General features: G+C 43.2%; 1 protein-coding gene across 6 annotated transcripts; it reads left to right on the forward strand.

Annotated features, from left to right (window-relative positions):
* The first annotated feature begins 268 nt into the window (after positions 1-268).
* On the forward strand, positions 269-27,453 carry LOC108941915 (transcriptional repressor p66-beta-like). Of its 6 annotated transcripts, none has more exons than XM_018764834.2 (13): positions 269-401; positions 1,588-1,650; positions 12,652-12,731; positions 21,018-21,365; positions 21,735-21,864; positions 22,000-22,131; positions 22,305-22,433; positions 22,907-23,077; positions 23,551-23,899; positions 24,102-24,304; positions 25,804-25,914; positions 26,827-27,028; positions 27,138-27,453. In XM_018764834.2, exons 4-13 carry the CDS (start codon positions 21,022-21,024, stop codon positions 27,272-27,274), a joined length of 1,908 nt encoding a protein of 635 aa, XP_018620350.1. In that variant the 5' UTR covers positions 269-401; positions 1,588-1,650; positions 12,652-12,731; positions 21,018-21,021; the 3' UTR covers positions 27,275-27,453. The 6 variants fall into 6 exon arrangements, with proteins under 6 accessions (XP_018620350.1, XP_018620351.1, XP_018620353.1 ...); XM_018764835.2 differs by having other exon boundaries at positions 21,021-21,365; XM_018764837.2 differs by lacking the exon at positions 12,652-12,731.
* The last annotated feature ends 402 nt before the right edge of the window (positions 27,454-27,855 follow it).

A 27,855-nucleotide genomic window follows, 5' to 3' on the forward strand; every position in this document is an offset into this window, starting at 1 on the left:
GGTCCGAGCCTTTCTAATGGAATGCAATCAATGGGCCGGGAGGCGAGAAGGGGAGAGTAAACATGGCTGTCCGCGATTTATCTGTCATGCTAAGCTTAAGCCGCCGACACGACGGGCATAACAGCCCATTTAGTTCCCATCGCGTAGCCGCTTCTTGTCCCCTCCCCTCCAGACAGAGACAACAACACACACCTTAATAGGGGCGCGTCTCCAACACAGCCGCGACCAATAACCCGTCCGTCTGGGCAGCCTGCGAGTGGGATGAGCGCTTGTCGAGGTCCAATCAGCGCCTTTGTGTTGCCTGCCGGTACCGGGGACTGGTCACTGGGAGCTGCTGCGGCGCCTCACGGTCGGAAAGCGAACCCGGACTCAGTGGAACCTGTGGGGCTGAGGCGTGTCAGGTGAGTCCGAGGTCTCGGATGAGGCCTATTCGGAGTGAAATATTTTTTTTTTGTCGGCATGTCCCTCCGTAACGGATTCGGTCCTAGTCGGCTGAGTGAGCCTAGCGATTGAGCAGCATCAGTACATCATGTGAGCGAGGTAACTGGGTTGACGAAACTGGCGCTGAGTAGCCCATTAGCGGACAGCTTCTTCTTGCAGCTCCGCGCCGATCAAGTGAGCGCAATTAAAAAAGGGACAGCAGGAGTCATGGGCCGGCAGTTAAAGGTTAATGGTGTAGTGACAGGAATCCGATTCCTCTATAGAAATAAGCGCAAGTTGAGAGTTGAAACTGAAAGCGGCTCGTTTTAGGAGGTGGAATTCGCTTCATTGTTTCACGTCGCGTCTCCAGGGGTTAAGCCGACTTGGCCGAGGAAGCTCTGCGTCTCCCGTCCCCGGTGCTGCGAGTACAGTAGCGCGCGGAGCACAATGCGAAAAGGCGCATCTACATCATTAGGATTACACCTTTTTTGTCATCATGTACCACAAAACACATTCTAGTAGGGGAAAAGACCGCATCTGTGTGGCAGATGTCAGAGAAATGCAGTTATGTGACTAAGGATGGCAGAGGACGGGAACGCTGTGTGTGTAGGTGTTCGGGGTGAAGCTCACGGTTGTACAATTAAAAAACGCATTCAGCCATTTAGGTGAAGACATGTCTCTCTCTCAACTTGTTTCGTGAGCGCGCAAATGGCGACCCCGCACTCGCCGCGCGCGGCGGACCTACCGCTGCGGTTAAACACGCGCCGCGGCTCCGGCATTTCTCTTTTTCACGCAGCTCCCTGGGAGCTCTTCACAAAGTGCACCGTTTTGTTTTTCCCCAAAAAAGGACTCAGCTTCTCGCCGCTGTCGTGTTCGGAGTCCGCGCCACAGAACAATAGCGGCGCTCCGCGGCTCGGCACCGGCGGTGTCCGGGTGTGTGGTGTCGCTCGTTCGGAACCGATGCGATGGGCTCCAGTGCCTTTTTTTTTTTTTTTTCTCTTTCTTTCTTTAATTTTTTTTACTCACATAGTCATCATAGTGTGAGTTTGCGGGTTTCTGCATACGCATTGACGCGGTATTACATTTTTTTAAGGTAATTTCTGGATATGTGTTTTAAGAAGTACCGATTTAAAACTGCTCACTTATCATGTCTTTGTAACTCCACAGCGCATCCGTGTTATTGCGGACTGGGGGGAAGTGGACGCAGTATGGTGTGAGGTAAAAGTTGAGGTAAGCAGGGTTTATATTTGGAACGGAGACGTGGGCATTTGTTGTTGTTGTCGTGTGTGTATTTTATTTTTGCTGTAATGACATGTAGTGTGTGTGGTGCAATGGAGAGAGAACGCGCGGTGTGTGTGTGTTTCCCCGGCTCTTCCTCTGCTCTAGTCCCTGGGGCTCGCACCCGCGCCTCAGCCTGGACACGACTTTTACACTTTCCCCTTTACCATCATCATTACCCTGCTCGCTCCAGCTTCTCAGTCCTCTCTCTTACTGTACGTGCACTCCTATGGACCAACCCATCCCGCATTCAAAAAAAGCGGTTTACATTCTTCTCTAACAGCTGTCCTGCTCTGCTTCTTTTCTGAGTCTCGCTGACTTAGTCTCTGCTTTTGGATGTTGAATTTGCGGAATTTATGTTGGGCATTTTTAGCTGCTCGGCAGGCACCTTCCTGTAAAATTTTTTGCTTTTCGTGTGGACTCATTCACTCGCTTTCATTACTTGCTTAAGTCAGGTTCGCGCTGGTCCCGGGCCTGTCCCCTAAACTCAGGACACGAGGCTTTGGACAGGATGCCAGGCCAACAGGGTAACCACACACACACACACACACACACACACTCCTCCATCAGGCAGTTGCCAGTGTGCAGAAAGAAGACTTTACGCTGTGAGAGGAAACCCATGCAAACACACGGAGAACATGCAAAGTTCACATAGATTAATCTGGGTTTGAAGCTACGCCCAAACTGCCCAGGTGCTCTAAGGCAGCATCGGTACCTGCTGCACCAGCATGTAGCTGTTTCTATGTAAATGACACATGATTTAAAAAGAAAAAGTTTTTTATAGGATGTATTTGAAATTTTGCACTTCAAACTCCTGGAGAATTGATCCTCTAGAGTGAGTGACGCTATTAAAATGTCTTTTTGTCAGCACTTTTTGTATTTATATTACCATTTATATTCTGGTGTTTGTACACTCTGTAAATATGTTATTTACTTATTCTGTAATTCTTTGTCAGCTGTTTGTCTGTAAATACCGGAGGCACCTAGTACCACAGCAAATTCCTTGTGTGCGTCAGCACGCTGGCCAATAAAAACTCATTCTGAAATGTTCTGGGGTGGGTAAGAACTGTGCTAAAACTACAAAGAACTGTATTGTTTCCCAAAGTGTCAGTGCAATGAAATTGTACCTTTTGAAACCATTTGCTGTTGCATTCAGGTCAAGTGGTTTTATGAGTTATGTTGTAGGTGTCTCTTTGGGGCAGCAGGCAGCTTGGTGTTGGTTAGATGTGTTGCCTTGCAATCAAAGGACCTGCATTTGAATTCTTACCACCTGCTCTAGTGCCCTTTAGAAAGGTACTTGCCATGAATTACTGCAGTAAAAATATATCCAGATCTATAAATGGGTAGGTGATTGAAAGTAGTTTAGTGTATAACCCTTATTGCAAATCAGTTTGTGGAGAAAAGTTGGATAAAGGGTAAGTAAATTTTCAGGGACCTGTCACTATAGGTCGGATGACATTGGGGGTGGACACAAACCACCCTATGGAGTCAAATCTCTACCATTACCTTCATATGCAGGTGACTTATAGCTAATACTACTCTACCTGCAACAGCTTTGGCAGCTTTTTTTTTTTTTTTTTTTCCCCATTTTCTATGTTAAATATCATGTGTACAATTAGAATAAAATATATAACCATCTGAGATATTTATGGATGTGTTCTTCAGTGTCCAGTGGGCCACCAAGGGCAATGCTTGTAGTTGGAGATGATTAGTGGACTGTGGGGGAGTATTGTGCAAAGGTCTATGACAGTTTCTGGCTGTGCATGAAGGTTTCATTACACTTCTACACTTTAGGTCTCAGTATTTCACTTGTTATTGTAGTGGTGACTGTAATGTTCTGTAAGCAGGAACATTGTGTACCTTTAAATGGGTAAACCAGCATAAGACTTGTGGAAGGTGTTGTCACTTGGTTGTTGCATAGTATAAATACATTGCACAAAGGAGAAATAACACAGCATGCAAGATGAAGCAGCATACAGTGAGAATGGTGTTTAGGGTTTTTCTCTTCATACATTTTCTATGAGTGGGTAGCACTTGGTAGAATGAGTCTCTGTTTTTAGTCTGGTTGACACACTATAGAAGTACAAAATTGTCTCAATTTCTGTTTGATGTGTAACGTGCTCTGCTGATGGCTGCAACATTGCAATCCACAGACCTTCATTCCGTATTACAGTAAATAATGATGTTGATCATTTTCATAATTTACTGGTGCTGTTTTAGTCCTGGATCTCACTCATCTTGTTAGAATGTAAAACTGTCCAAATGAAACTTTCATAAAAATAGATTAAAAAGATTGCAATAAAAGCATCTGTATTGGTTTTGTCATAGATTGTTGAAAGCTTTTGTGTGGTGCCAAGTCTACAATAACTGTTTCCATTTCATTATACAGTTAAGTCATCATAGGTTCATAATTATTTGTGAGATGAATTTTGTTACTGCTTTTTCAAAGTGAAGGGAGAATGGCATATATTTATGTAAAAAGTTTCTGTAGCTTTTCAAAATAATTGAAACATACTTTTTTGCTTGAATTTTGTCTTTGTTGTGTTTAAAAAAAAAAAATTTGGAAATTTAGGCCTGGAATGGATTACTCTGACATGTAGAACAAAATATATAGATCATAACACTTTTGCTTGGTTTAGTGTCTTAGCATAGTTTTATTTGCTTGCTCACAAAACATTTTCCTTTTTTAAATTTTCCTTATCATATTCATAGCAATTGTATGTGTTATCAGTTATCAGTTGTTTCAAATGAACTGGGCTAGTGAGTGAGAATGGTGTCTTTTGAGTAAGGTTGTGTAGACCTGTGTGTCTCCTCAGATTACCTGTAAATTTCTCTGAATATAGCTGTATAATTTTTTTTTTTTTTTACAATTTAAAGTTACAAAGGTTAAAATACAGCAATCCCTCAAATCATGAAGTTTATCCAATCTTCGAAAAAGGTGTGGGTTCCAATACTGAAAGCCTTTTTCCCAGTATATTAAACGGGAGGGGGGTTGCATTCCCAGTCCACCCAGAAACCCAAACCAGTTTAAAAAAAAAAAAAAAATTAATTTTGCAGAAACACTGTAAAACACTCTTAAGCAGCACTGTCTGTGTATGAACCCCTTGTGTCCCTTAGTTTTACCATAAAATCATTAATCTGAACTAGTCTTTATCTGACATCTGTAATTACCAGTTCCTTATATTGCTCTAGAGGAAATCATGCATGTGGAAGAAAGTGGGTGTAGTGGAGGTGCAAAAATAAGTGAATCCCAAGTTGCACTGGATAAATTAAGTAGAAGCAGGTGTAAATCATCACTTTTTCATTTTATAAGTTTAAGGTTTAGATTTCAGTTTATTGTAATTTATCAACCCATAATGTTAACATGATATAAAAACATTTGTGTTTATAGTATTCATTTAGGGGCAACTGCAGACAACAGTTTAAAGAAATCTTCTGTAATGAACTGTTACTGTGTTCATGCAGTGAAGAAAACAGTTTATTGTAAGTTGTACTGAGTGCAGGATAGAGAAGGCTTACCAGTCGTCATTGCACTGCGACTGCACAAAGCAAGCACAAGACAGGAAACCAACAAAAACCAGCTAATGGAACGTTAGTTCTAACTGCGGTAAATTACCACGCTTTCTTCTCGCTCTTAATGTGCGACTTTGTATTAAAATTTTGGATGAAGAGTGTTCCTAAATCGAGGAATGCCTGTATTGCCGAAATTCAGCTGAAATTCTAACTTTCCCCTTATTTCAAATTTAGGCTGACAGAGTTGATTTTTAATTGGATGTCTGATCTGAAGGGTTCTTGAAAAGCTTCACTGATGAAGGTATTATTCAGTATATTGACAGAAGACATCTGGTATTATGTCACTTTTTTTTTTTAATATTTGTGGAACAGTTTGTTCTCATTATTTGAATGTCCCCCCTCATGTGAATCCAAAGGACAGATAATGACTGTTGAAGCACTCGCCATTATCCCTTATGTCTTTGTTGAGAGCTCCACATGTTGGAGATGAGCACATCTCTCTCTGGTACACACTTGTACTAAGAGTGGTAAGCGGATGTAATGGATTTCATTGCCATCTCATGTAGCTCCTGTTTAAGCAACTGGTCAAGAAGCAGGTTTTTTAGGTAATTAGATTGCTGTAAGTAAACCAGAACCCCTCATCTACTATTCGATGTTACACCGTTTTGTAAAAAGCTATCAGATAAACACAGCTCCTGTTTTTCTTTTGTATTTCCTGCTGGTGACCTGAGGAAAATTACATGTCAGTGATGCAATGTGTCACCATTGCTTTGAATATTGCACAAAGTAAATGATCATGTGCCTCTGTTAGCTGTGTCAGTTCTCTGAACACATTAGTGTAACACTTATGGTGCTCTGTCATCTATGGGGTTTGAAGTAGGCATATGTAGAGGAGTCCTTGTAGATTGGGTCTACATCCAGTGGACTTCTTGCTTTGTAGTCACCATTAATATACAGTGCATCTAAAAAATTAATCTTGATTTTGGTTAATTTTTGGTTGCTTCGTTTTGCATCTTAAGAAAATATGCTCCCCTAGTGTAACAAAAGGAGGCCGAGATGGTCACGTGCGGTGCTCGTGAGGAGGGGTTTATTAACGGGCAGGTGTGTCAGTGGACAGAGGGATGGGGGGGGAAGGGGGCACAGGGAACTGGTGTCGGGGGGCGGTGCTCCGGGTGCGGGGTCGGTGAGGTGCTTCCTGGTGCTTCGTTTCCGTCATCCAGGCTTCACGCTCTCTCTCCCTCTTACTGGTCTGCCCGAGGGAAGAAATAGAGGACCTGCTTAGATTCCAGTGTCGTTGCTCTGCCTGGCCCTTAGCCCGCCCCGGCGTGCTACACCTAGTTTTACAGTTCCTGTAGTGCTGCCCCCTGTATTTGATCAGTTGCGGGGTCCTGACAAGGGTCAGACGTTGGTGGGACCTTCATCCACATACCCAAAGCCTGAAGCACCCTTCCATACCCATGAATTGTGTGGATAGACCCAGTCTATTTGGGCTTTATACGAAATACACATGTACTTTGAGTCATGTTGTTGACCCTGCCTCCCCTTTGGGTTTTTTTTCCTGTAATGTGTTTGTCCTTGTCTGAAACATCAACACTGTCTGGTACTGAAGGAAGGAGAATATTCCCTATCCTGAAGTCAAAGTGAACCATTGGCTGGCACCTGCGCATTCAGTGGATCTTTTGGCTCTTACATAATGGTCTACACTAGTTGAATTTTAGCCTGTAATGTCTCTGTCTAAACTCAGAAAACCCCTTCACCATCCACTCTGCGATGGAAATACCTCTGCTGTGCTTCACAGGTTCTTAGACATAAAGAATGGCTACCTTCTTATTATCACATTGTTTGGCTGGTGTTGTTGTCCCTGGCTTGTTTATCTGTGCAGCTTTTCCGTCATTCTGCTTTGTGCTCACAGATGTTTAGCATTGCCCACTTTTAGAGTAATGCCTTTTAGAACATGATGGAGAGGGGAATCGGTGATGGAGAAAGTTTGTATCCCCTATGTATTTAACTGAGGGGTAAGGAGCATTAATGTGGTGCAGTGTAGGAGTATATGATCCAATCCAAAATATGACTCACATTCTACACATCAGATCCTTTATTTTATTTTCATAGCTGCGATGCTGATTCCACCCCACCCCTCAAGCACACAAAAATCTGTGCTACCTCAGCTTTACCAGATGGCTCAAGTTCCAGCTTTTTTTCCTCCTGTTTTTTCTTCCCTCTAAACAACGTACGCCCCACCCTTTGGTCTGAAGTTCTGCAATGAGCCTTTTTGTAAAGGTGCCAGGTTCAGATTTAGCTCAGTTCTTGTAAGTAGATTCCCCCGCCCCTCAAGCAAAGGGGAATCTCACCCCTCCCCCATCCCCCCCCATCTCCTTCTCCCCCACCTCCCTTTCTCTCTCTCTCGCTCCCTCCATCCTTCTCCTGTCTTTTCCCGTGTGACGTCCTGACCACTAACGGCTACATATTAAGAGATAATTCCGTATCCTGAGGTTACAAACCGGCTCAGACTGGCTCTTGCATTTTGACTGTGCTGGGCACCCTGGGTAAGAAAAGAGCGAAACGTGACTCTTTTGCTCTTAAAGGAGCAGAGTCACAATACACATGGAATGGTGACATCAAGTGTCCTGATTTCCCTGACTGTAGCTTGTAATAATATGCGTAGAAGGGTATTCTTAGGTGAATGTAGCATCTTTAATGAATCTTTCATCAAGCTTTACATTATTTCTGAGCTGTTAAGAAATACAGCAAAATATGCACAAAGAAAATACTCCTTAAAACTGACTGTAGTGGTGAAAATTCTAATACTGTTCTTTTAGGAAACATACGATGTTCTGAATTTCAAGACTTGTAATGATCCTAAATGTTTGTGAAATACTGATGTGCCATCTAGCAGTAGATTATGTGGAGCTTCTTTTACCTTGCAAAACAAAGCACTTCTTTTAAAGCTCCTAAATGTCAGGGCTTGGCACATTCATTGGTGGTGTCCTCTTGGTGCGTACTATGCTACTTCTCATGTGTTTTGCTTTCTGTATTCTCTTTGCCTTTTATTACTATTTGTTCCATTTCCTTTGGGTAGAGGTTTTTAAAGTGAGACCAAATATACCATATATGATTTACATCTGGGGGCTGCCTGTCCTGGGCTTGCACTGCAAGCCTGTACTCACCACAGTCTTCCCTGTAGATGTAATGGAAGTGTGATTTTGTCCCATGTACAGTGCAGTACTCCTTTTTGTCTTCCAGTGTTTCCTCACCTTGTCAAAACAGTCTCATGAGTCATCAAAACCTTGAGGATAACGCCATTCAAAGTCACTGAAGACAGGCCTCTTTTGTAGGGCTGTCCTGGGGGATGTACAACGAACCAGCAGCTGTACAAGTCGTGTGATATGCCCCATATCATTTTAGAACTTCCTGGTTACAGGATCCTAAGATAATGACTTAAGGACAAGTTCCTAAAACTTCTGTTTTTAAGTGGGTGTTGTTCAGAATAAAACTTCTGCAATCGTAGAAACTGAAGGAGACACCCATTTGGATCAGTAAATTGGTTTTAGCAGATAAACCCAAACAGTTCAATATACAGGCTGAGGATGTTGGGAATGGACCGCACTTCTTCTGGTGTGTACATGAAATGCTGCATTGTGTTACTCTGTACATTTTTATTTTCATTGATTGTTTGCACTGTATTTAATCATGGGTCCAGAGATGGTAAGAAAGCTGGAAATATTGGTGAAGACTAAAAATCTAAAGCAAAAGTGAAATTTTAAAATTGCGCTTAAGTATTAAGCAAGTGTTGAACTGTATTCAGCATGTTGAGAGAAACAAAGTGCCTAACAAATAATAAATTTTCCTCATGGTATGCTCTATAGCTTTTCGGTATTCCTTATTGGTAGTTGACATTACATTTTTACTACAGTCAACAAGGGGAGAGAGACACTCCCCAATGAAGCTTATGTATAATTCTTGTGTATAATTTGTCTGCTAAATGAAGTAACGCCAGTTGCGTAGTATTGTTAGCTCCTTTTTTGATCTCCCTGATACCTGAAAGTTTTTACTCCCCAGCTTTCAGTTTTATGTTACATGCGTAATTGCTTGATCAACCAACGAGAGGGTTTAGTCTTTCGCTACTGTTTCTGTGTAAATGTGAAAACTGCAGTGCACTTGCACGAAGGTGGCATTTCCAAAATACACCCACTTCTATGTCTTATATTGATAATGATTTATGAAATTTTCTCATGGGGAAATTGGCTAAAGGTGGCAGGTATGCCTTTTTAATTGAAATAATGTATGTTTTGGATTTTTTGCGTAAACTTCTCGGACCTGGAGAATATTCTCGTTGTTGACTTAAGTATTTAGATTCGCCCTACAGACAGATTTTCAGGCACAAATTGGGTTGTGACATTGGGGGAAGGCTGCGATAACAAAGCTGCTTTGCAGTAATCATGGACAAGAATGCAAAATTATCATCCTTTTGGCTGGAGAAAAGTTTAGAAAAATTAGGTTATGGAAATTCCTAAGAGGGGTCATAAAGTATCACACTGGTAGATTATGCACTGCCTCTGATGCAAGGTTTTTTGATACGATTTTACAGTTCTACTGCTGGTCTTAGACTGAGGGGAAAATGCATCATTTATTTATACAGCATCTCTTTCCAGTGTTGGTTTTGTACATAAAGAGACATGCACCCATTTACATAGCTGGGTACTCTGACTGGATCAATTTAGGGCGAGTACCTTGCTCAAGGGTACTATAGCAGGGATGGGGATTCAAATTGGGAACGTTCAGATGAGAGTCCTAACTCGCGTGCTGTTTTTGAGTTTTTAGTTTTGCCCAGTACTTTTAAGCAGGTTTTTACTTCCATTGTACCTGTGAGCACAAATGAGTATTTGCACAATGAAATGCAATGCAATGCCATGCTTCATGTAAACGAACTCAGATGGCATCCGTTCCCAGCATCCTCAGCCTTTACGCGCAGCTGTTATGTACTCGTCCACCAGCGCAAGTTGGCCATCTGGGAGGGTGCCCCAGTTGCTTTCTATTGTCTAGAGACTTTTAACCCTTAATTTTGTTTACTTGGGGAACTCTATAGTTGAGAGAACATGAGATGAAAATTCTTGATATTCGGTTTAAACAAATGTCTGAATGACAAGTGTCTAATGGAGGATTGGTATATTTTCCTGTTCCTTTGCCTATGGTCAGTTGATGGTAGAAATTGATGACCTTTCATTTATAGGCTCAACATTTTGCAAGATGTTTTTGTCTCACTGGCACAGGATGCCCCGAGGGCATTTCCAGTATTCCTTAATTTATCATTGTGCTTATTGCTTCCTGTTCATTGTTTGTCAGCAGGCTTTCAGCTTCATTTTTACCATGCCAACAATGAATGTCATCATAGATTAACATTGGGCATGTCTTCCTTGTTTTTGTTTTCTTTATTAAATCTAAATCCTAAATTTGTTTTGTAACATGAGGTTGGAAGTCCTTAATGAGGAGCCTCAACTACAGCTTCCTCACTGTAGTGCGTTAGAATATGGGTTCCGCATACATGCTATATGTCTACTGTTGTCGCACAGCCTGGCAGAGGCTTTCCTCACTATCACCTTGCCCCCTGTTTCCAACTTACCAACACCACCTCTCTCTCTCCCCAGGCAACAACAGAAATGAAATTGATTAGTAGCTCAGTTTAAAAATAGAAGAGCTTGTTGCTATGGCAACCCTCACAATGAATTGTTGCCTTGTTTAATGAAGACCTGGGTTTGTTATATTTCTGTGTGGGCAGAAGCTTTGGATATGGCACATATATTCGTGTGTGTGTGTGTGTGTGTGTGAAGAACATTATGTAAATGTGTGTTATGAAGTATGACACAGATTGAGATCATGTACCTTGCAGAATGTCAACTGACCGAGCACTCCAAGTACTCCTGGTAGTAGTCGAACCCCCGGACCACATGCTCTGTGGCTAGGGTGCCAGTTAATGAACTGATTCAGATATCGCTTTACCCTTTGGTAATTTATCCAGCCCTTTAATGAATGCCCTCTGCTCAAATCTTTCATTTGCCCTTTGTTTGGGTCTCTCTGTCTGGGCAGTATTGTAACCTGCGGCTGGCCATCTTTAATGACAAGTGTGTGAACATGCAGGAAGGAAACATGCCTTTTTCCCCCAAGGTCTAATGTAATGTATTTTCCTGATAGACTTACCATCTGATGTTTCAGAGCTTCTGTTCTGAATGTTTAAAATTGTGCGGAGAACGATGACAACCATAAATGCTTAAAATTTTATAAATGAACAGGCTTTCTGAAATATTCTTCACTGTGACAGTTACTGTTCCTTCTTGATGTCTTGATCGTGCTAGTCAAAACCAGCCTTCATACAGAAAAAAAAAAAAAACAAATTTAAAAACTGCTGAAACATGAACTTTGCCCAATTAAAATGAGGTATTTTACCCAGAAGTTCATGCTTCTGAAAGGACATTGCATGCATATTATGTACATGCATACTCTGGTTACTGTAACTGGTGGACTTGAATAGCAAGTGAACTGGTGATACTTTGTCCAGTTTGGGAGACCTTTCACACTTACTATGGTTGAAGATGTCATGAAAGCAAGAGGTTCCCCCCCCCCCCCCCCCCCCCCCCCCCCCCCCTCTTTTGAGGGTGCATTCAGTGGGACAGACAGCACTTTGGAGCAATTGAGACTCTTTAGATTCAGGTTTGAAAATGTATTCAGATCAAGCAGCTTTGCTTGCCAAAAGTCTTTTGTCCTACTGCATTGTACTGTTGAATTTTCTTTTTGCATAAACATTTTACTATTCTTAATGGGGGGGGAAGCCCTGAATGTGCTGCTAGTAGCATTTCAAGCCTGAGAGGAAAACTCGCAGGATTACATGTACTGCCATACGATTCACCAGACCTATGGAAATGCCATTTCCACATTATTCGACGTTTGGTCCAGCATGGCTCTGCCTATTAATGTCTTGAGTAACTTTTAACACCTCAAAATACAGGTCTCTCATTCTGAACAGGAGCTTGAAATGCAAACTGTGCTTTTAGATATTCTACCAGACTCCGGCTGCCTGCTCCATTAGAAAAAATTCAGGATTTTGTGTTTGTGTTGGACTCTGTCAGAACAGTATGAGTCATTAAGCAAATTTCAGTTTGCTTTCCTCCTTGAATCAAGGAATTTATTTATTAATCAAGTATAGTAAATTTCATGTTTCATTTTCCACACCTGTGACTGGACTCAAAATCTTGTTGCTGACCCTGACTTTGGAGAGAGCGATACGTGCTTTCTTCCTGATACACATGCAGGTGAGTAGTGTGTTGAGAGGATGCTACCTACATGTGTGTGCATGCGTGTGCATGTGTGTGTGCCTGCCTGCCTGTGTGCTGTTGGTCTCAAACAGACCTTGCTCAGTTCCCCCCTCCCCAACTTTTTTTTCACCAGAAAAATGCCTGTGGGGCTTGGAGATTAAAAATACATTAAAAAGAAAACCTTGCTGTCACTTCCTCCAAGGGGCCCTGAAAGTGAGTACTGTGTTTATTTTTACTAGGGAAAGGGGCACAGAGCACTGTTTTTGGGAGGACACGGGGTGATGTTTATATGGCGCTTTGTTGGTGTGGCATAACTAGTAAGATCGGGGGTGGAGGAGGGGAACAAAGAGCGCCTTATGCTGGCACGGCCTCTGAAATCTCAGTGCGTCTGCTTTTGTGTAGGGCTGCATGTAGCCCGAGGGTACAGTACAAAGCGGGCGCTCTGTCTCTTCCATTTTTTTTTTCTTTCTCTCCCTCCTTCTTTTTCACTTTCTCTTCCTCTTTCTTTAACTGCACGTTCCTGCTGCATCGTGTACTCCTGGTACATTCTGTGTTTAATGGTTAGAAACCCCCCTTGCCTACTGATCTGATATCACATCAGTCCCAAGAGCTCATTTTTGTACCAAATATTTAAAGGGCGTAAAAGTGGTTACATTTCAGTTTGTTACATGCAAAAAGGGGGGTGGTGGAATGAGGTTGTGTTGCTTCCCCAGTAATTGAGCTCACGTACAGTCTTTTCTCTACCCTCGGTCCATCTTAGCACCTCTCCCTTACTTCCTCCTGTTAAAGCTGCACAGAGGCGTCTGCATGTTCTGGTGGCTGGCAGCAAGCCCAGGGCCGTGTGTGTGCGCGCGCGCGCATGTGCGTGCATGCATGTTTTAACGTGGGGGTGGGGGCTTGTTGAGGGGAATGAGTCTAGCATTGGGTAGCAAGTAAGGGAGAAAGGTATATTATGTAAGAGATGGGGGGGGGGGGGGGGGGATGGTCAGTAGGGGTACAGATGGAAGTGTCCTTTCTCTTACTCGCGCACGTGTGCGTGCATGCATATATAATATATACACACACACACACACACACTGTGACAGGGCATTTGAGATTGGTCTGTGTATGCCATGGGTGATTAGAGTGCGCCTGCGCTCTTCCCATAGTCCGCAAGGTGGGTGGTTCGGCCAGGGGTTCGCTCTGCTCTGCATTTGCAGGCTCCCCCCCCCCCCCGTCTTACTCTTTCACTTTGTTCCTCTCAGCAAGCAGTTTCTACTTTCCATCAAAGTAGTTGGTGCGTGCTCATTTGCCCAATGAGTTACTTTTGTCTAGGTGTAACTGCACTCTTACCCCTTCGCTTACAAGTCAAAATACGTGCTCTCAGGCTTTTAAGCCGGCTTAGTCTGTGTCGCGTTTGCATGTTCCTGAGGGCTTCCTGCAGTTGCTCTGGTTTCCTCCCACAGTTCAAAGACATTTTAGGTGATCTGATCAATACAAATGGCCTTTAGTGGATGCTTGTGTGATTGCTCAGTGATGGCCTTGTGTGCCAATGAGGGTGGGTTGTAGACCTTCATGACCCTGTAGTGGATCAGCAGTTTGTGAAAATGAATGGGATGGATAAGTTGCTGGTGCTCTATGAATCTCTGTCACTGGGGCAGTGCGGCTTAAACCACTGTTTTTTTTTTAAAGTATGCTTTGATTGTTGAAATCTACAAAGAATGAAGTTCACCCACCAAAACTTTTTTTTTTTTTTTTAAACCTAGTTGGTTATCGAGCTTTAGTGTTCCCCTTCTGGTATTTGTATTTTCAAAGGCTAGCGATGAGAATCATGTTTGGTCACCAAGATGGTGTAATATTTGAGCATAGTAAAGAAATGCTCCTGGGATCTTCATATATTCAGCATTTTACTTAGCAACACCTGTTACTTTTGAAGGAAACCTGACCTCTTTCATAGTCACTTAAGAACTATTTCAACTGTTCATGCCTTGGCTATTTAACCAGTCTGAGCTGCTCTAGATTAATGAAAAACAGTTGCCAAGAGTCCACACAAGTGCATAAGAGAAGACCATTTTTTCACAGTGCAATGGTTTAATTATAATAGTATTTTTGGTGTACAATTTTCAGGTTTGTAGAAAACATTGTACTTGCTCTCTGGAGTTCATAAAGCATACTGATCAATTCAGAATTTCTTCAGTGAAGATACTGAATGCATTAAACTATATGCTTCTCATTCATTATTCATTGATTGCTTGTATGTAGGCTACTAATGCCAGGTTGTTGATGGAATGAAGGGTGCTAGCTCTAGGGACCCACCTCAACAACCTGCAGTGTGCTGAACTGGAGCATTGTGCTAGTTTGTGTTCTGTTGCTTATGTAGCATATTTACTAGGGGCTTAGTCCATTTCCTTAACCAGAGGTCTGTCTGTTCAGTCTTCACTGATACTGGCCCAGAATTGTTCTTTCCTGCCCATGAATTATATGCTTTATACAGTCAGGTTGCACTTGTTCAGTGTCATTACTGAAATAAAAAAAAAAAGGAAAGCTAATACACTGGCTCCTTAAGAATGTTGAAGTAGAGGTCCTTTTTTTATTCTCCCCCCCCCTTGTTCCCCAATTGTGAAGGCGGTGTAAAGGTATCCATTGTACTCTGTTTCAGGAAAATGAGTATATAGAATGTTGGGATGCTGAGATTTTTCATTATTTTAAATGGAGAGAAATGACTCATTCCCTGCACATTTAAAATCTCACACCTATTTTCCTAAATATCATTAAACCACTGCAAAACAGCTATGTAATACAACAGCCTGCATTTATTGTGCCATCAGAAGGGCTCAGGACACAGAAAAGTAAGTACGTGAGCTTTATCTCGCTGCAGCAGATTAAAGTGCAGTACTCACCAAGCACACACACACACACACACACACACCCCAGCCTAAGCTCTGTCACAGAACACTGGGTTGAGCAATTCTCCCATAACTCCCCCAAATGGTGGCCTGTTCAACAATGTATACACATGGGCAGCACTCAATTATGGGAGAGCCGCAGCTCCCCCATTGCTGCAATAACTATCAACCTGTGATTTTAGCATGATATGAAACTTTTCCTGCCAATAGCTCTGTTCTCTCTCCAGTGATTCTATTAAAGATCAGCTGTAGGTTTTTTTTTTTTTTTTTTTCCTCCCCCCTCTCCCCCCCCTTTTCTCTTTCCCTCCACCTCACAGAAACATTCAGCAGTTGCTGACATCACCTTCACACTTGTGCAGTGGTTAGAGCTGCTGCCTTGGAGTCCAACAGTTGCTCACTTTCTAGCACCCTTGAGCAAAGTGTTTCCCTAAATTATTCCACTAAAATTATCCAGCTGTGTAAATGGGTCAATAGTTGTAGGACGCTTAATATTGTCAGTTACTTTGGATGAAAGCGTCCACTAAATGAATAAATGTAACTAACGCATCCGATATGGCCACCAGATACTCCTGTGGAATTTCCTGCACCTCCCATAATGTAGCACTCGCATTCCTAACAGACCAACAGATGGAGCAGTTTGAATGCAGACACATGAATCACTTTGATTATCAAACTTAATGAGGTCATTAATGGGCATGTTTCTAGGCAGTATGTTTTGGAATTAATGTTTTCCTTAAATCCAGTAGAGAACAACAAATGTAGCACCAACAACAGAACATTACTGTCCTTCCACTTCACTCTCACAATGTGCACCTTTTAAATGTTTTTTGATCAGGCTTTAGATAAATTTAATTTTACTGATTCCCCCTCTCGCTCCCCTGTGCCATAAATTGAAAATTGAGTATCAAAAGCCAAGAGCCATCATACCAAAATTTCATATAAAGGAAGTTTGTAAATTGAGGGGTGTCTGTATCTTCATTTTGAGGACTTTTAAATTGGTTTTACTGTAGCTGAAAGTTAAAACTGTTAAGAGAACATCTTATCCAGAACTTATTATAGCTGTATCTGAGATTTGGGCAAAACCTACCCAGTGAACAAATTAAAGAATGCCTGTGTTTATTGTGCCTTTTCTTGACCTTGACAAGCTGGAAAATGGTCTTAAAACATTTTTTTTTAAATTTTTTTTTTTTGGGGGGGGGTGAACAATGTATTTATCTCTCAGCACCAATTCAGTTTATGATGTACAGTAGATTATAACAAGGTAAAATTGAAAGAATTTTATCTAACAAGTTTCAGTAATGCATTAAAATCTACTCAGTGCACAAAATAGTAATTGTTATGCTAAACAATAAGTAAAATATGTTATAGGTAATGGCAACATTTAACAGAAAAGCCAAATCTGTCAATTTCTCAGTTTCTGTGAATCTAGAAGAGAACATGCGTATAAATATTTAAAACTCCAAATACAGGTATATCCTGGTACATGGACTCGCAGTGTACAGATTTTCAGTATAATGTACCCATGTTCAGTATACAGACTGGCTGCTCCTGATATCCCCCAAAGGTGTTTGAGGCAGACTTTCCCAGATTATGTACAAATCATGATCCAATGAGGTGCACACTTCTCAATACTTGACCTCTTCTTAATTTCCTTTTTGTTTTTATTTTTTTATTTTTTAAAAAATGTTTGTTCGTTCATGTACCTCTATATTCTGTACTTCTAAGAGGGGTCTCAAAACTCATGGCTTTCTGACTCACTTCTCCACTGATCTTGTTAGTGCTAATGATATGATTGATAAACATGTTTGTTTGTTAAACAAATAGTTATTAAAACATTATTAATGGAAAAGCCTATATACAGCTACTTGTGTAATCTGGTTTATGCTGTTGCATGTGACAAATTGACTGTACTCAATCTTGAGTCTGCAGCCAAATGTCTCCTGTTGCTGTAATGCCCTATTTGTATTCTTCTTGGATACGTACATTGCTTCGGAGTAAATTGTCTGCTAAATTAATAAATCTTTTTTTTCCTTATGTTCACATCTACTGATGGAATAGTAGTAAAAAATAACTTCTGCCCTAGTTTAGCCTTTAAACATAATCAAGAAGGAAATTAATATCTTATGCTGATGCTTTGATTACTATTTCTTGAGGCTGAAGTCTCTGGAAGGTGTTTGTGGAAATATTTGAGCATGTCTGTAAAGTCCAGGAAACACATCTTTTCTCTCCCCCATTTAAAAAATGAGAGAGGACCTCCTGGCTCACTGATTCTTGGTATACAGACTATTTTCAGGAGTTGAAACAAATTTTGTGCTTCTGGTCCCAGTCATGCTCATAAGTTGACGAGCCATTGAATAAGCTGATTTATAACAAGTTGTATGTTTTGAGGTCATGACATGTCATTTTGATAGTAACATTTTAATTATTTCCATGCCCAGGTTTGCAGGGAGAGCCAAAACCATCTGTTTGGCAAAGCTTATAGTAATAAATTTGATCTGTGACTTACTGGTTTGATGATAAATCTATAGATTTTGATTGTAACCATTACTACTGCTCCATTTTTAGTTTACTTTTTGTTTTCCTTTTGCACTGCAATTTACTCAACTCTGTGCTAGTCAGTGGGAGTTTTAGTAAGCAAACTTTGGCACAGTTTGAGGTATTGAAATAAAGTGTTTGGTCAGAGGCTGCTGAGTTGTGGTCACCTACAGTTCAGTGCTGGATGTTGGAACTATCAATTTTGGGATTGGAACTGATGCTCTGAAACTCACCGCATCCGCTTCGATAGTGTACAAATCTGTTCCATTGCTTTTGTTTTTGTTTTTTTTTTTTTTTTTTTTTTTTTTATAAAAAAGAAATATGGTTAGGGCTCTATTTTGATATGACAAGTTAAATTTATGATGAGTGCAAGATACAGTCCACATCTTTGTTTTGTAAAAGTAGCACTGAAATGTGACAAAGTGCCTACTTTAAGTACACGAGCTCACATGAACTTTCCATTCACATTTCCTTGTACTATTTAAAACTTTGTTGCATAGCAAATTTAATGCAAAATTACTTCATCACACACTGTCTACAACTGCTTGTCCTGAGCGAGGTCACGGTGAACCGGAGCCTAACCCGGCAAGGCTGGAGGGGGAGGGGATGCACCCAGGACGGGATTCCAGTCCGTTACAGGGCCCCCCAAGCAGGACTCAAACCCAAGACCCACCAGAGAGCAGGACCGGCTAAACCTGCTGTGTTACTGCACCTCCCTAAATTACTTTATAGATGCTCTTAAAATGAGTCTTCAAAAAGCATTAATAGATAGCGTTTTTGTTTTAAGCTGGGCATGGTTTGCACTGTTGAGTCAAAACAGGCAGGAACTGTTAATGTTTTTGAAAATCATTTTTAAAATACATCTTGTCAAGAACCTGAAACACTGTTCAGTTTCTTCTTTGCCTGAAAGACTTCAATCTTCAGGGAATTAGTAAAAAAAAAAAAAAAAATACCAGTTTTGTTTTCAGAACAAAGGGAAATCTCAAGTGGAAAGATCTTGATGAAATGGGATATCAGACTTCTCTTCATCTTATTATTAAATCTGGAATTTTTCAGTTATCATAGACTAGTTTTCAGTCCAAGGTTGTTTCTTCACTGCTTGGAAATCAATACAAAAATGTCGTCTAATTGAAGCATAATGTTGGGTGTGACAGTAGGAGGAAAATGCATGACTCAGAGGCAAAAGGGAAAAAAAAAACTGTTTAGTGCAAAACAAAGCCACACAACAGTGGAGCACAGCAACATGGCTGTACATCCTGCTGAATGTCACCAAAGGGTCTCCACTTTGCTGCTGTCAACACACACCCTCAGCAGCCATGTGCCACGGCTGGCCTCGGTGTGTGCTTACTATCAAAGAGTCCACCAGGTTTCATCTTCACGAGACGGTCTTGCACGCGGCATGACTAAAAATTCCAATTTGACCCCATCTCCTTCCAGATTCCCAGGCCCCGGTGAAGCACCAGTGGAGGTGCAGAAGACTTCTATAAATAGGAGAGGGCATCCACTCACACTACTGGCATGAAGAGGTTGTGGCAGCAATTCATACTAAGGGATGCAATAAATTCTTGCTCTTTGTAATATTTTAGAATGTGAAAGGAAACTCAGAACTTAACAGGTCTTTGTGCTGAGGTCTAGTACGCAGAGAACTGCAGAGCCGCCAGCCCCCCCCCCCCCCCCCCCAAGGTCACTGGGTTCACTTTTTGTGTGTGCGTGTACCTGCTTTAAGCTCCTACCAGTGTTGTGAATATAACAGAAGGGGCTCACAGTGGTGCAGTGAGTAGTGATGCCTCCACGTAGTGCCGAGGCAGTGTGAGAGAACCCAGCTTCAATCCCTGTTCAGTCTGTGTGGTTTGTTTTCATGGGTTTCCTTCCACAGTCCAAAGACATGCAATTCAAGTGAATCAGTGACTCTAATTTGCCCATGGGGGGTGCAGTGGCGCAGCGGGCTTGACTGGATCCTGCTCTCTGGCAGTCCGGGGTTCGAGTCCCGCTTGGGGTGCCTTGCGATGGGCTGTCATCCTGTCTGGGGTGTGTCCCATCCTCCTCCAGCCTTATGTCCTGTGTTGCCGGGTTAGGCTCCGGCTCGCCGTGACCTCACTTCAGCGAGCGTGTGTGTGTGTGTGTGTGTTTGCGTGTGTGTGTGTTTGCGTGTGTGTGTGTTTGCGTGTGTGTTTGCCCATAGTCCTAGCTACCGGTTAGTCAGTGCTGGTCCCAAGCCTGGGTAAAATGCTGTGGGTTGACATCAGGAAGGGCATCTGGTTGTTAAAACTCTGCTCTAACCACACTGCCAAATGGTGTGGCACTTGGAGGTGAACTGGCCAAACCTGGGTTCTCCTGGAAAAATGTGAAAGTAGTTGAATATAACTACATTATATGAATATAATGGAAATGATTTGAGACAAATGGTACCACTGAATCTGTTTAGTACATGGCAAACAGGCTGTACTAGAGATGAAGCTACATTATGTACAGTGGCCTTATGGTTTCCTCTTATGTCCACAAAAAAAAAATTTTGCGGGGACAAGTATAAGTGTGTAAAATTTGTTTTATTGGTTCATAATAACATCAAGGTAGGTCCCATGCTTGCAATATATTTTTTTTTTTGTTAATTTTGCTTCCTGAATTTGATGTAATGTTGGTAGGTATGGAATGATGTAGAAAAAGGATACACATGTTTATTTGTATAGATGTATAAGAATAACTGTGCACCCTGATTTAGCTGCAGCCCTTCAAGAAAAGGATTGTTTACTTTAGTTTGTGTTTGTGCTTAGTATTTGACTTGGGGAAAATATTATTGTATGCGTATGGGGTTTAGATGGCGTATGCATTTGTGAAGAGCAAGAATTTGTAGGTGACGTGACTAATCGCACACTATTAGCTATGTACTAATGTTCATGTAGCCACAGCTGCTAACTGGTTTGGTCTTGCTTTGTGTTGTTTTTGTTAGTCTTGCTCCTAATGGAAACCTTTTATAAGGTTTAAAAAAAAAAAAAAAAAAAAAAAAAAGGGTGCACATTGATTAGGCAAGCATTTTGAAACACCTACTCCCCTCACCCCCCTTGTGTCTTTGTCCCACAAGCAGGATGGAGCGGATAAGCGAGGAGGCCCTGCGGCTGAACATGCTGAAGCGAGGTCTGGAGGTGCCGGAGGAACGTGAGGAGGCCCTGGCTAAGAGGCTCAAGATGGAAGGCCACGAGGCCATGGAGCGCCTCAAGATGTTGGCATTTCTCAAACGCAAGGACCTGGCTGGCCTGGAGGGGGACTCCAAGTGCTCTCCAGGGAGTGGCCAGGGTTCAATGGCACCCATGGCCTTTGAGGAGAAAATGAACGGCAGCCTGCGGAGTGGAACAGCAGGCCATGGCAGCCTGAGCAGAAGTGGCAAGGAGAACATGGGAGACGAACCTGTGGATATGAGTGCGAGGCGCAGGTAGTGGCGGGAGCAGCACAGGAAGCACAAGTTCTGGCAAGAGGGTCTATGATGGGTCTCTTCAGCTGTGGTTTTGTAGGACTCAGTCTACTAGACTCTAGCAATTCAAAACTGCTTATTTATTGACTTCAGTTGGCTCACAACTGGGCTTGGTCCCAAAGCCACTGTTGAACAGCACAGCACTGCAAGAACAAAATTCAGTGCTCAAAGACCAACTTCTCTTTCTTAAAGAGCTACAACTTTTAATTAACCTCACCTGAGCTTGGAAATAAGTTGTTAATTTGAAAGGTCGTGATTATTCTGGGGGTGGGTTTCTTGCTTGCTGAAAAGGCAGCATGATGGATGTCTGATCAGTGTCCTTCTCCACAGTGATCTGGACAGGGAGCGCCACACACCTTCCCCTGATATCATCGTCCTGTCCGACAACGAGGCCTCCAGCCCCCGTGCGGCCTCCCGTGCTGAGGACCGGCTCAGGGTTCCAAATGTGGAGATGTTCAAGGTATGAGAAAGGAGACTGTAGACTAAAGCTTCAAATGTAAAGTGGAACTGGGGTGTCAGTGTTGTCACCTGCACAGTCTGTCCACTGAAGCTTCATTTTGGATGTGCTGAACCTGCATTTGTCCATGTGTGTCAGGGCAAGAGCGACGAGGAGCGCCAGCAGATGATTAAGGCCCTGAAGGAGGAACTGCGCCTGGAGGAGGCACGTTTGGTGCTGCTGAAAAAGCTCCGTCAGAGTCAGATGCAGAAGGAGAACCTTGTGCAAAAGGTTAGTCGTCAGCCTGCGTCTTGGGTGCTCTGCCTCCTGTGGGTTACATTGGCTGTATTGCTTTCTAGTTTCTCTGTCTCCTCTCTCGCTCCCTGGGATCAAACATCGGGTGAGACCCATGTATTGAAGGACGACCCTCCCTGCACCTCTCACACCTCTGCACCTTTTCTCAGGTGCCGGTGGTCCAGAATGCACCATCATCTGTGCAGCCATCACCCAGTCATGGTTCTCAGGGGCTGGCCAAGCTGCCGACACGACCTGGTCTCCACACCCCAGAGCCTCAGAACCTGCGCACTGCTCAGGTGGGCCTGGAGGACAACTGCACACATTGCTGACCCACATGCCCATATATGGTCCCTATGCTTGTTGTGCGATGCACTTTTTTATTTTATTTTACATGAACACCTCTTTACAGTATCTTAAATTGGTATGTGAGCCTATTTTCGGAGACCTGTATTGCATGTAGTGGCGCAGCATGACTCTAGGGCAGGTCATTAATCCAGAGATGGGCTGGGAAGCACATCAGCTATATGACCTTCATACACCCAGAAGGGCTCACAATGGCGCTCCTGTTCTTGGCCTGTAGTCATGTGAGATGGATCGGCATGTCATTCACCCCCTCTGGGCGAAGTTTGCTAGCTTGTCTGCTCTGTTAACAACACAAAGGCTGTCACCTAGTGGCTGTTACTTGTAATGGTCTCTGCCTTACTACAGTTTGAGTACTGTTGTGGTGTTGGTTCATGTGTTTTTCCTGTGTTCTGATCCCTGTTAACAGGGTCACACTGTGATCAGATCAGCCAGCAATGCTGGCCTGCCTCAGATGATGATGTCACAGCGAGTGATAGCCCCCAATCCAGCGCAGCTTCAGGGCCAAAGGGTGCCCTCCAAGCCTGGCATTTCACGCTCAGCCACAGGCAGCATTACCAATGCTGGCAACTATCAGCAGGTACCTCCCAAGGGTCCTTTTTCTCCTGAGCCTCTGGCCTGTCGCCTCTGAGGCTCATACTTCCTTCTTGCTCCACTTACTGAGTGAATAGGATTACTGCAGTATAAAAGCTGCAGGTAAACTGATTTCAGTAGTCTGCACACATCTGGCTCCAGGATAACCAGCTCTGTGCTTTGCTGTGTTACATTATTTATTTCCAGTCATACAGTTTAAAAAGGTGTTCTTTATATATTTCATTTGATTACTCAAGCCATCTTGCTTAGTAGTGTACTTATTAAAAATCTCCCCCTCCTCCCCCAGTTTGCTCCATCTTTGTCCATAATGCTCACATGGCTTAGTTTTCTCAGCTGGTGTCATCCAAACAGTATTCGTGCACCATGCACATGGTTTTCTCCATTTACAGAACAGGCGTATGTTTCTTCGCTCTCGTGACAAAATGTTTATTCCTTTTGTGTCCTCTCTTTGGCATTCAGGCTAGCAGCCAGCAGGTGTCTGTCTCCCAACGCTCTGCCTCCTCTATCTACATGAACCTGGCCCACATGCAGGCCTCTGGGGCTGGTGGTGTAGGCAGTGTGGCAGGAGTGGGTGCAGTTAGCCCCTCACCACTCCCCAGCCCAGGAGCAGGCTCCCTCACAGACTCAGTCAGCAGCCAGGCGGCAGCAAAGCTAGCCCTGCGTAAGCAGCTGGAAAAGACCCTCCTGGAGATCCCGCCGCCCAAACCCCCCGCACCACTGCTGCACTTCCTGCCCTCAGCCGCAAACAGCGAGTTCATCTACATGGTCGGCCTGGAAGAGGTGGTGCAGAGTGTGATTGACAGCCAGGGTAAGTCCAAGCAAGAGGCTTGGAACTATTACAAATGGTAACTAGCACTGTGCACTCACCTACATCAGCATGGTGACCAGATGTAGCAAGCAAAAGCCATGTTTTCCAGCCCCTTTCCGACACATTTGCTGTCTTAGATACAGAAAAAACTGCTGTGCAGTTAGTCTGGTATGTCCTGAAGGTCCATTTATTCTCCCAACAGGCAAACTGCGCAGCCCGCTCTCCCGCATGGAGCCCTTTGTGTGTGCCCAGTGCAAGACAGACTTCACCCCGCACTGGAAGCAAGAGAAAGGCGGACGCATCCTCTGCGAGCTGTGCATGACAACCAATCAGAAGAAGGCCCTGAAGGCAGAGCACACTAACCGACTGAAGAATGCCTTTGTGAAGGCCCTACAGCAGGAACAGGTCAGTTAAAATCTGTTGTACTGTTACAAATGTACACATATAATGTAAAGTGCTTATGAAATGTATCCATTTCCCTCCACCCCTTGGACTCCACATTTTATTATGTTAGAACCATGACAACCGATCATTGTTGTACTGAACACAAAACTATATATAATGCCGAAGTGGGTTTTTGGGGGGGGGAGTCCAGACATTTTCCTGCATTAAAAATTAAAAAAAAAAAAAAAAAAAAATTCAATGCATAACTATTCCTCCAGAGGTTAATACTTGGTAGGGCTGCCTTTGGCAGCAGTTAGTTGCCAGTCTTTAAGAAATTCTGTATAAGCAATATCCATCTTAATTTTTGCCAGGACAAATGGACAAACTGCTCAAGGTCAATCAAGTTGCACAGGGACCATTTGTGAGCAGCAATTTTAAGTTTTTCCACAGATATACAATTGGACTGAGGTCTGGACTGATTGGCCCACTCCAGGACATGAACCTTTTTGAGGGTTTATGCCACTCCAGGGTGGCTTTTGCTGTATGTTTCAAGTCATTGTCCTGTTGGAAGACAAATCATCCCAGTCCCAATGCTCTTGCAGATTGCCATATTTTCCTCCAGAATTTTTTTTGTACTTGGCTCTATCTTTTTTTTTTTTTTTTGGTTCCTTTGTTTCCTGGTCTGTGCCACTGATGAACATCCCCAAACCATGATGCTGCCGTCATTATGCTTCACTTCAGGGGTGGTGTTCTCTGTGTGATGTGCTATGTTAGGTTTGCACCAGACATAGCACTTAAAATTTAGGCCCAAAAGTTCAGTTTTGGTCTCATTAGATCCTAGAGTCTTCCTCTAAATTGTTGACTCTCTCATGCCTTTGGGCAAACTCCAGTTGAGATGTGATACAAGTTTTTTCCTACAGCAGGTTTCTTCTTGCCACCCTTCAGTATAAGTGAGTGCTATTGTCTCACAGTTTTTCCCATTTCTGTCATGAACTGTAATTCCTTTAGAGTTGCTGTAGACCTCTTGGTGGCCTCCCTTGCTATGGGTCTTCTTGCCTGGACACTAAGTTTTGGAGGACAGCTAGTTGTAGGCAGATGCACAGCTCTTTCATATTTTCTTCTTTTTTTACTGATAGACTTCAGTATGTTTCAAATGTACATTCCATGCCTTGGAAACTTTCTTTTATCTCTGCCATCACTGGTGTATTTTGCCAACCTTTTCTTAGATCTGCTTGGAATGTTCCTAGGTCTTCGTGGTGTAATGTTTCCTTGGAAATGCACTAATTGAGCAGGGAAGCTCCCAGACACAGGCATGTTTATACTGAAATCATGTGAGGCACCTCAACTGCACACAGATGGACTCACTCAGTGTTTTCATATAGTTGTATATAGATTCATGTCAAGTAAGAATGAACATTGACCCAGTTATGATACATCATGCTGTTTTATTAAAGGTCCATGGATCTGGGATGAACACAGTTGTCTGCCCTTTATAACTTGTGTTGGCTCATGTGTCACAGGAGATCGAACAGAGGCTTCAGCAGCAAGCAGCCTTGTCACCCAGTTCTGCACAGACTGTTCCCAGCGTCAGCAAAGCTGACTCCATGATTCGGCACCATGCGCTCAGACAGGTACTCCAGGTTACCTAGTAACCTTCTGCAAAACGGCGACCCTGACCTTGGCTAGACACACAGAAATCCATACATCCAATTTCAATATCTGCTTGTCCTGAGCAAGGTCACAGCGATCTGAAACCTGTCCCAGATGCAGTGGTTCAAGGCTGATTAGGGTTACACCCTAGATGGGATACCAGTCAGTTGCAGGGTATCCACTCACACATGCTTACTTACCCATTTTACACATTAAGGGAAATTTATCGTCACCAGTTTACCTGAACGTTATGTCTTTGGACTTTGGGAGGAAACGAGCACCCAGAGGAAACCCACGCAGAAGCGGGGAGAACGTGCTAACTCCACACAAACTGAGTGGCAGTCGAACTCACATTCTCACACCACTCAGGTGTTGTTAGGCAGAGATGCTACTCACTCTGCCACCATGCTGCTCGTTGGAATCTCATTGTTTGTGTGCTTGTCTGAGAAGTTTTCATGTTCCAGGTGCTCTGGTTTCCCCCCCCACAGTCCAAAGATGTATTTCAAGTGAACTGTTCACATTGCCCATAGTGTTTGTATGTGTGAATGAATGAGTGAGTGAGTGTAATTGCCCTGTGATGGACTGGTGTCCCATCTAGGATATACCCTGCCTCATGCCCTCTCCTCCTGGGATAGACTGTGGACCACCAAGACCATAAACTGGACAAGGAGTTATTGATAGTGGATGTTTGTACATATGTATCAGCACTGGTGGTGTTGCTCTCTTTGACCAGTTGAGTGTAATTCTGATTGTCCATCCATATTTTTTCCCAGTGGTTTCCTCACTGTATGTGCAAGGTACCTCCTTTGTGTGTCCACAGTAAAAGTGCATCCTGGTTTTCCATGTCCAGCTGTCCATACATGGCAGTTAAAGGGGTCTCACTTTTTACCTAGGCTCCTCAGCCACAGGCTCCCCAGTCCCAGGCTTCTCTCCAGCGGGGCATCTCTGGCTCAGCCCGGGGAGTGCTGTCCAACTTTGCCCAAGCTTCACAGCTCTCTGTGGCCAGCGGCCTCCTCGGCATGACAGACAAGCGCTGTGGAGGCTCCAGCAGTCGGGTCCAGCACGAGAGCCGACGCCAGCTCTATAATATCCCTGGTGTGTGGAAGCTATAGTTTTCTTCCAGAATATGTGCCTCCTGACAGAGGGAGTCTCAGGGTAACTATGGCTCTAATCTTTTGCCTGCTTTCTCCCTGCCTTTAAACAGGGGTGAACATTGCGTACCTGAACCCAGGGGCAGTTGGCGGTCATAAAGCATCCAGCCTGGCTGATCGACAGAGGGAGTATCTGCTGGACATGATCCCTCCTCGTTCCATATCGCAGTCCATTACTGGGCAGAAATGAGTCGCACATATGCGAGCAACACACTGCAACATAGCGCCCCCCCGTTTCACCCCCCTGCCCCCATCGCATGCAGTGCCTGTTAGTGTGCCTATCAGCCAACTCATAAGAACAGTCAAGAAAAACACAGAACATTTGGTGCATTGAGATGTACTATTAAAATGTATTATGGATTTTCAAATATTTGTTAATTTTATTATTGTTACTATATTACCGCTACATTTATTTAATGTTATTCTTGTCATTTTTTTTTTTTTTATAAAAACAGTGCCCCAGGGGTTCCTGGTTTTATGAATTAGTTTAGCTTTTCCTTCTTTCTTTCTGCCATTTCTTACTTGTATATGTGCAAGAGGAGGCTGTTGGATTCTTTGTGTAGGCTCTGCTACAAGCACTTCGTGTCTGCACCTGCTATGAGGCACCAGCAACTTCTTCTCAAAGAAGCAAGCTGGACAGTTTTAAAGGGGGTTTTGGCAAAAGGTCTGTGCTGTCAGATCTTTCTGAACTTAACCATGAATACAGAGTGGAAATCCAGCACTCATTGCATTTAGAATTGAAATTTAGTTTTTTAGTTTTTTTTTTTTTTT

The sequence above is a fragment of the Scleropages formosus genome, chromosome 18 (assembly GCF_900964775.1).
Source record: "Scleropages formosus chromosome 18, fSclFor1.1, whole genome shotgun sequence".
NCBI lineage: Eukaryota > Metazoa > Chordata > Actinopteri > Osteoglossiformes > Osteoglossidae > Scleropages > Scleropages formosus.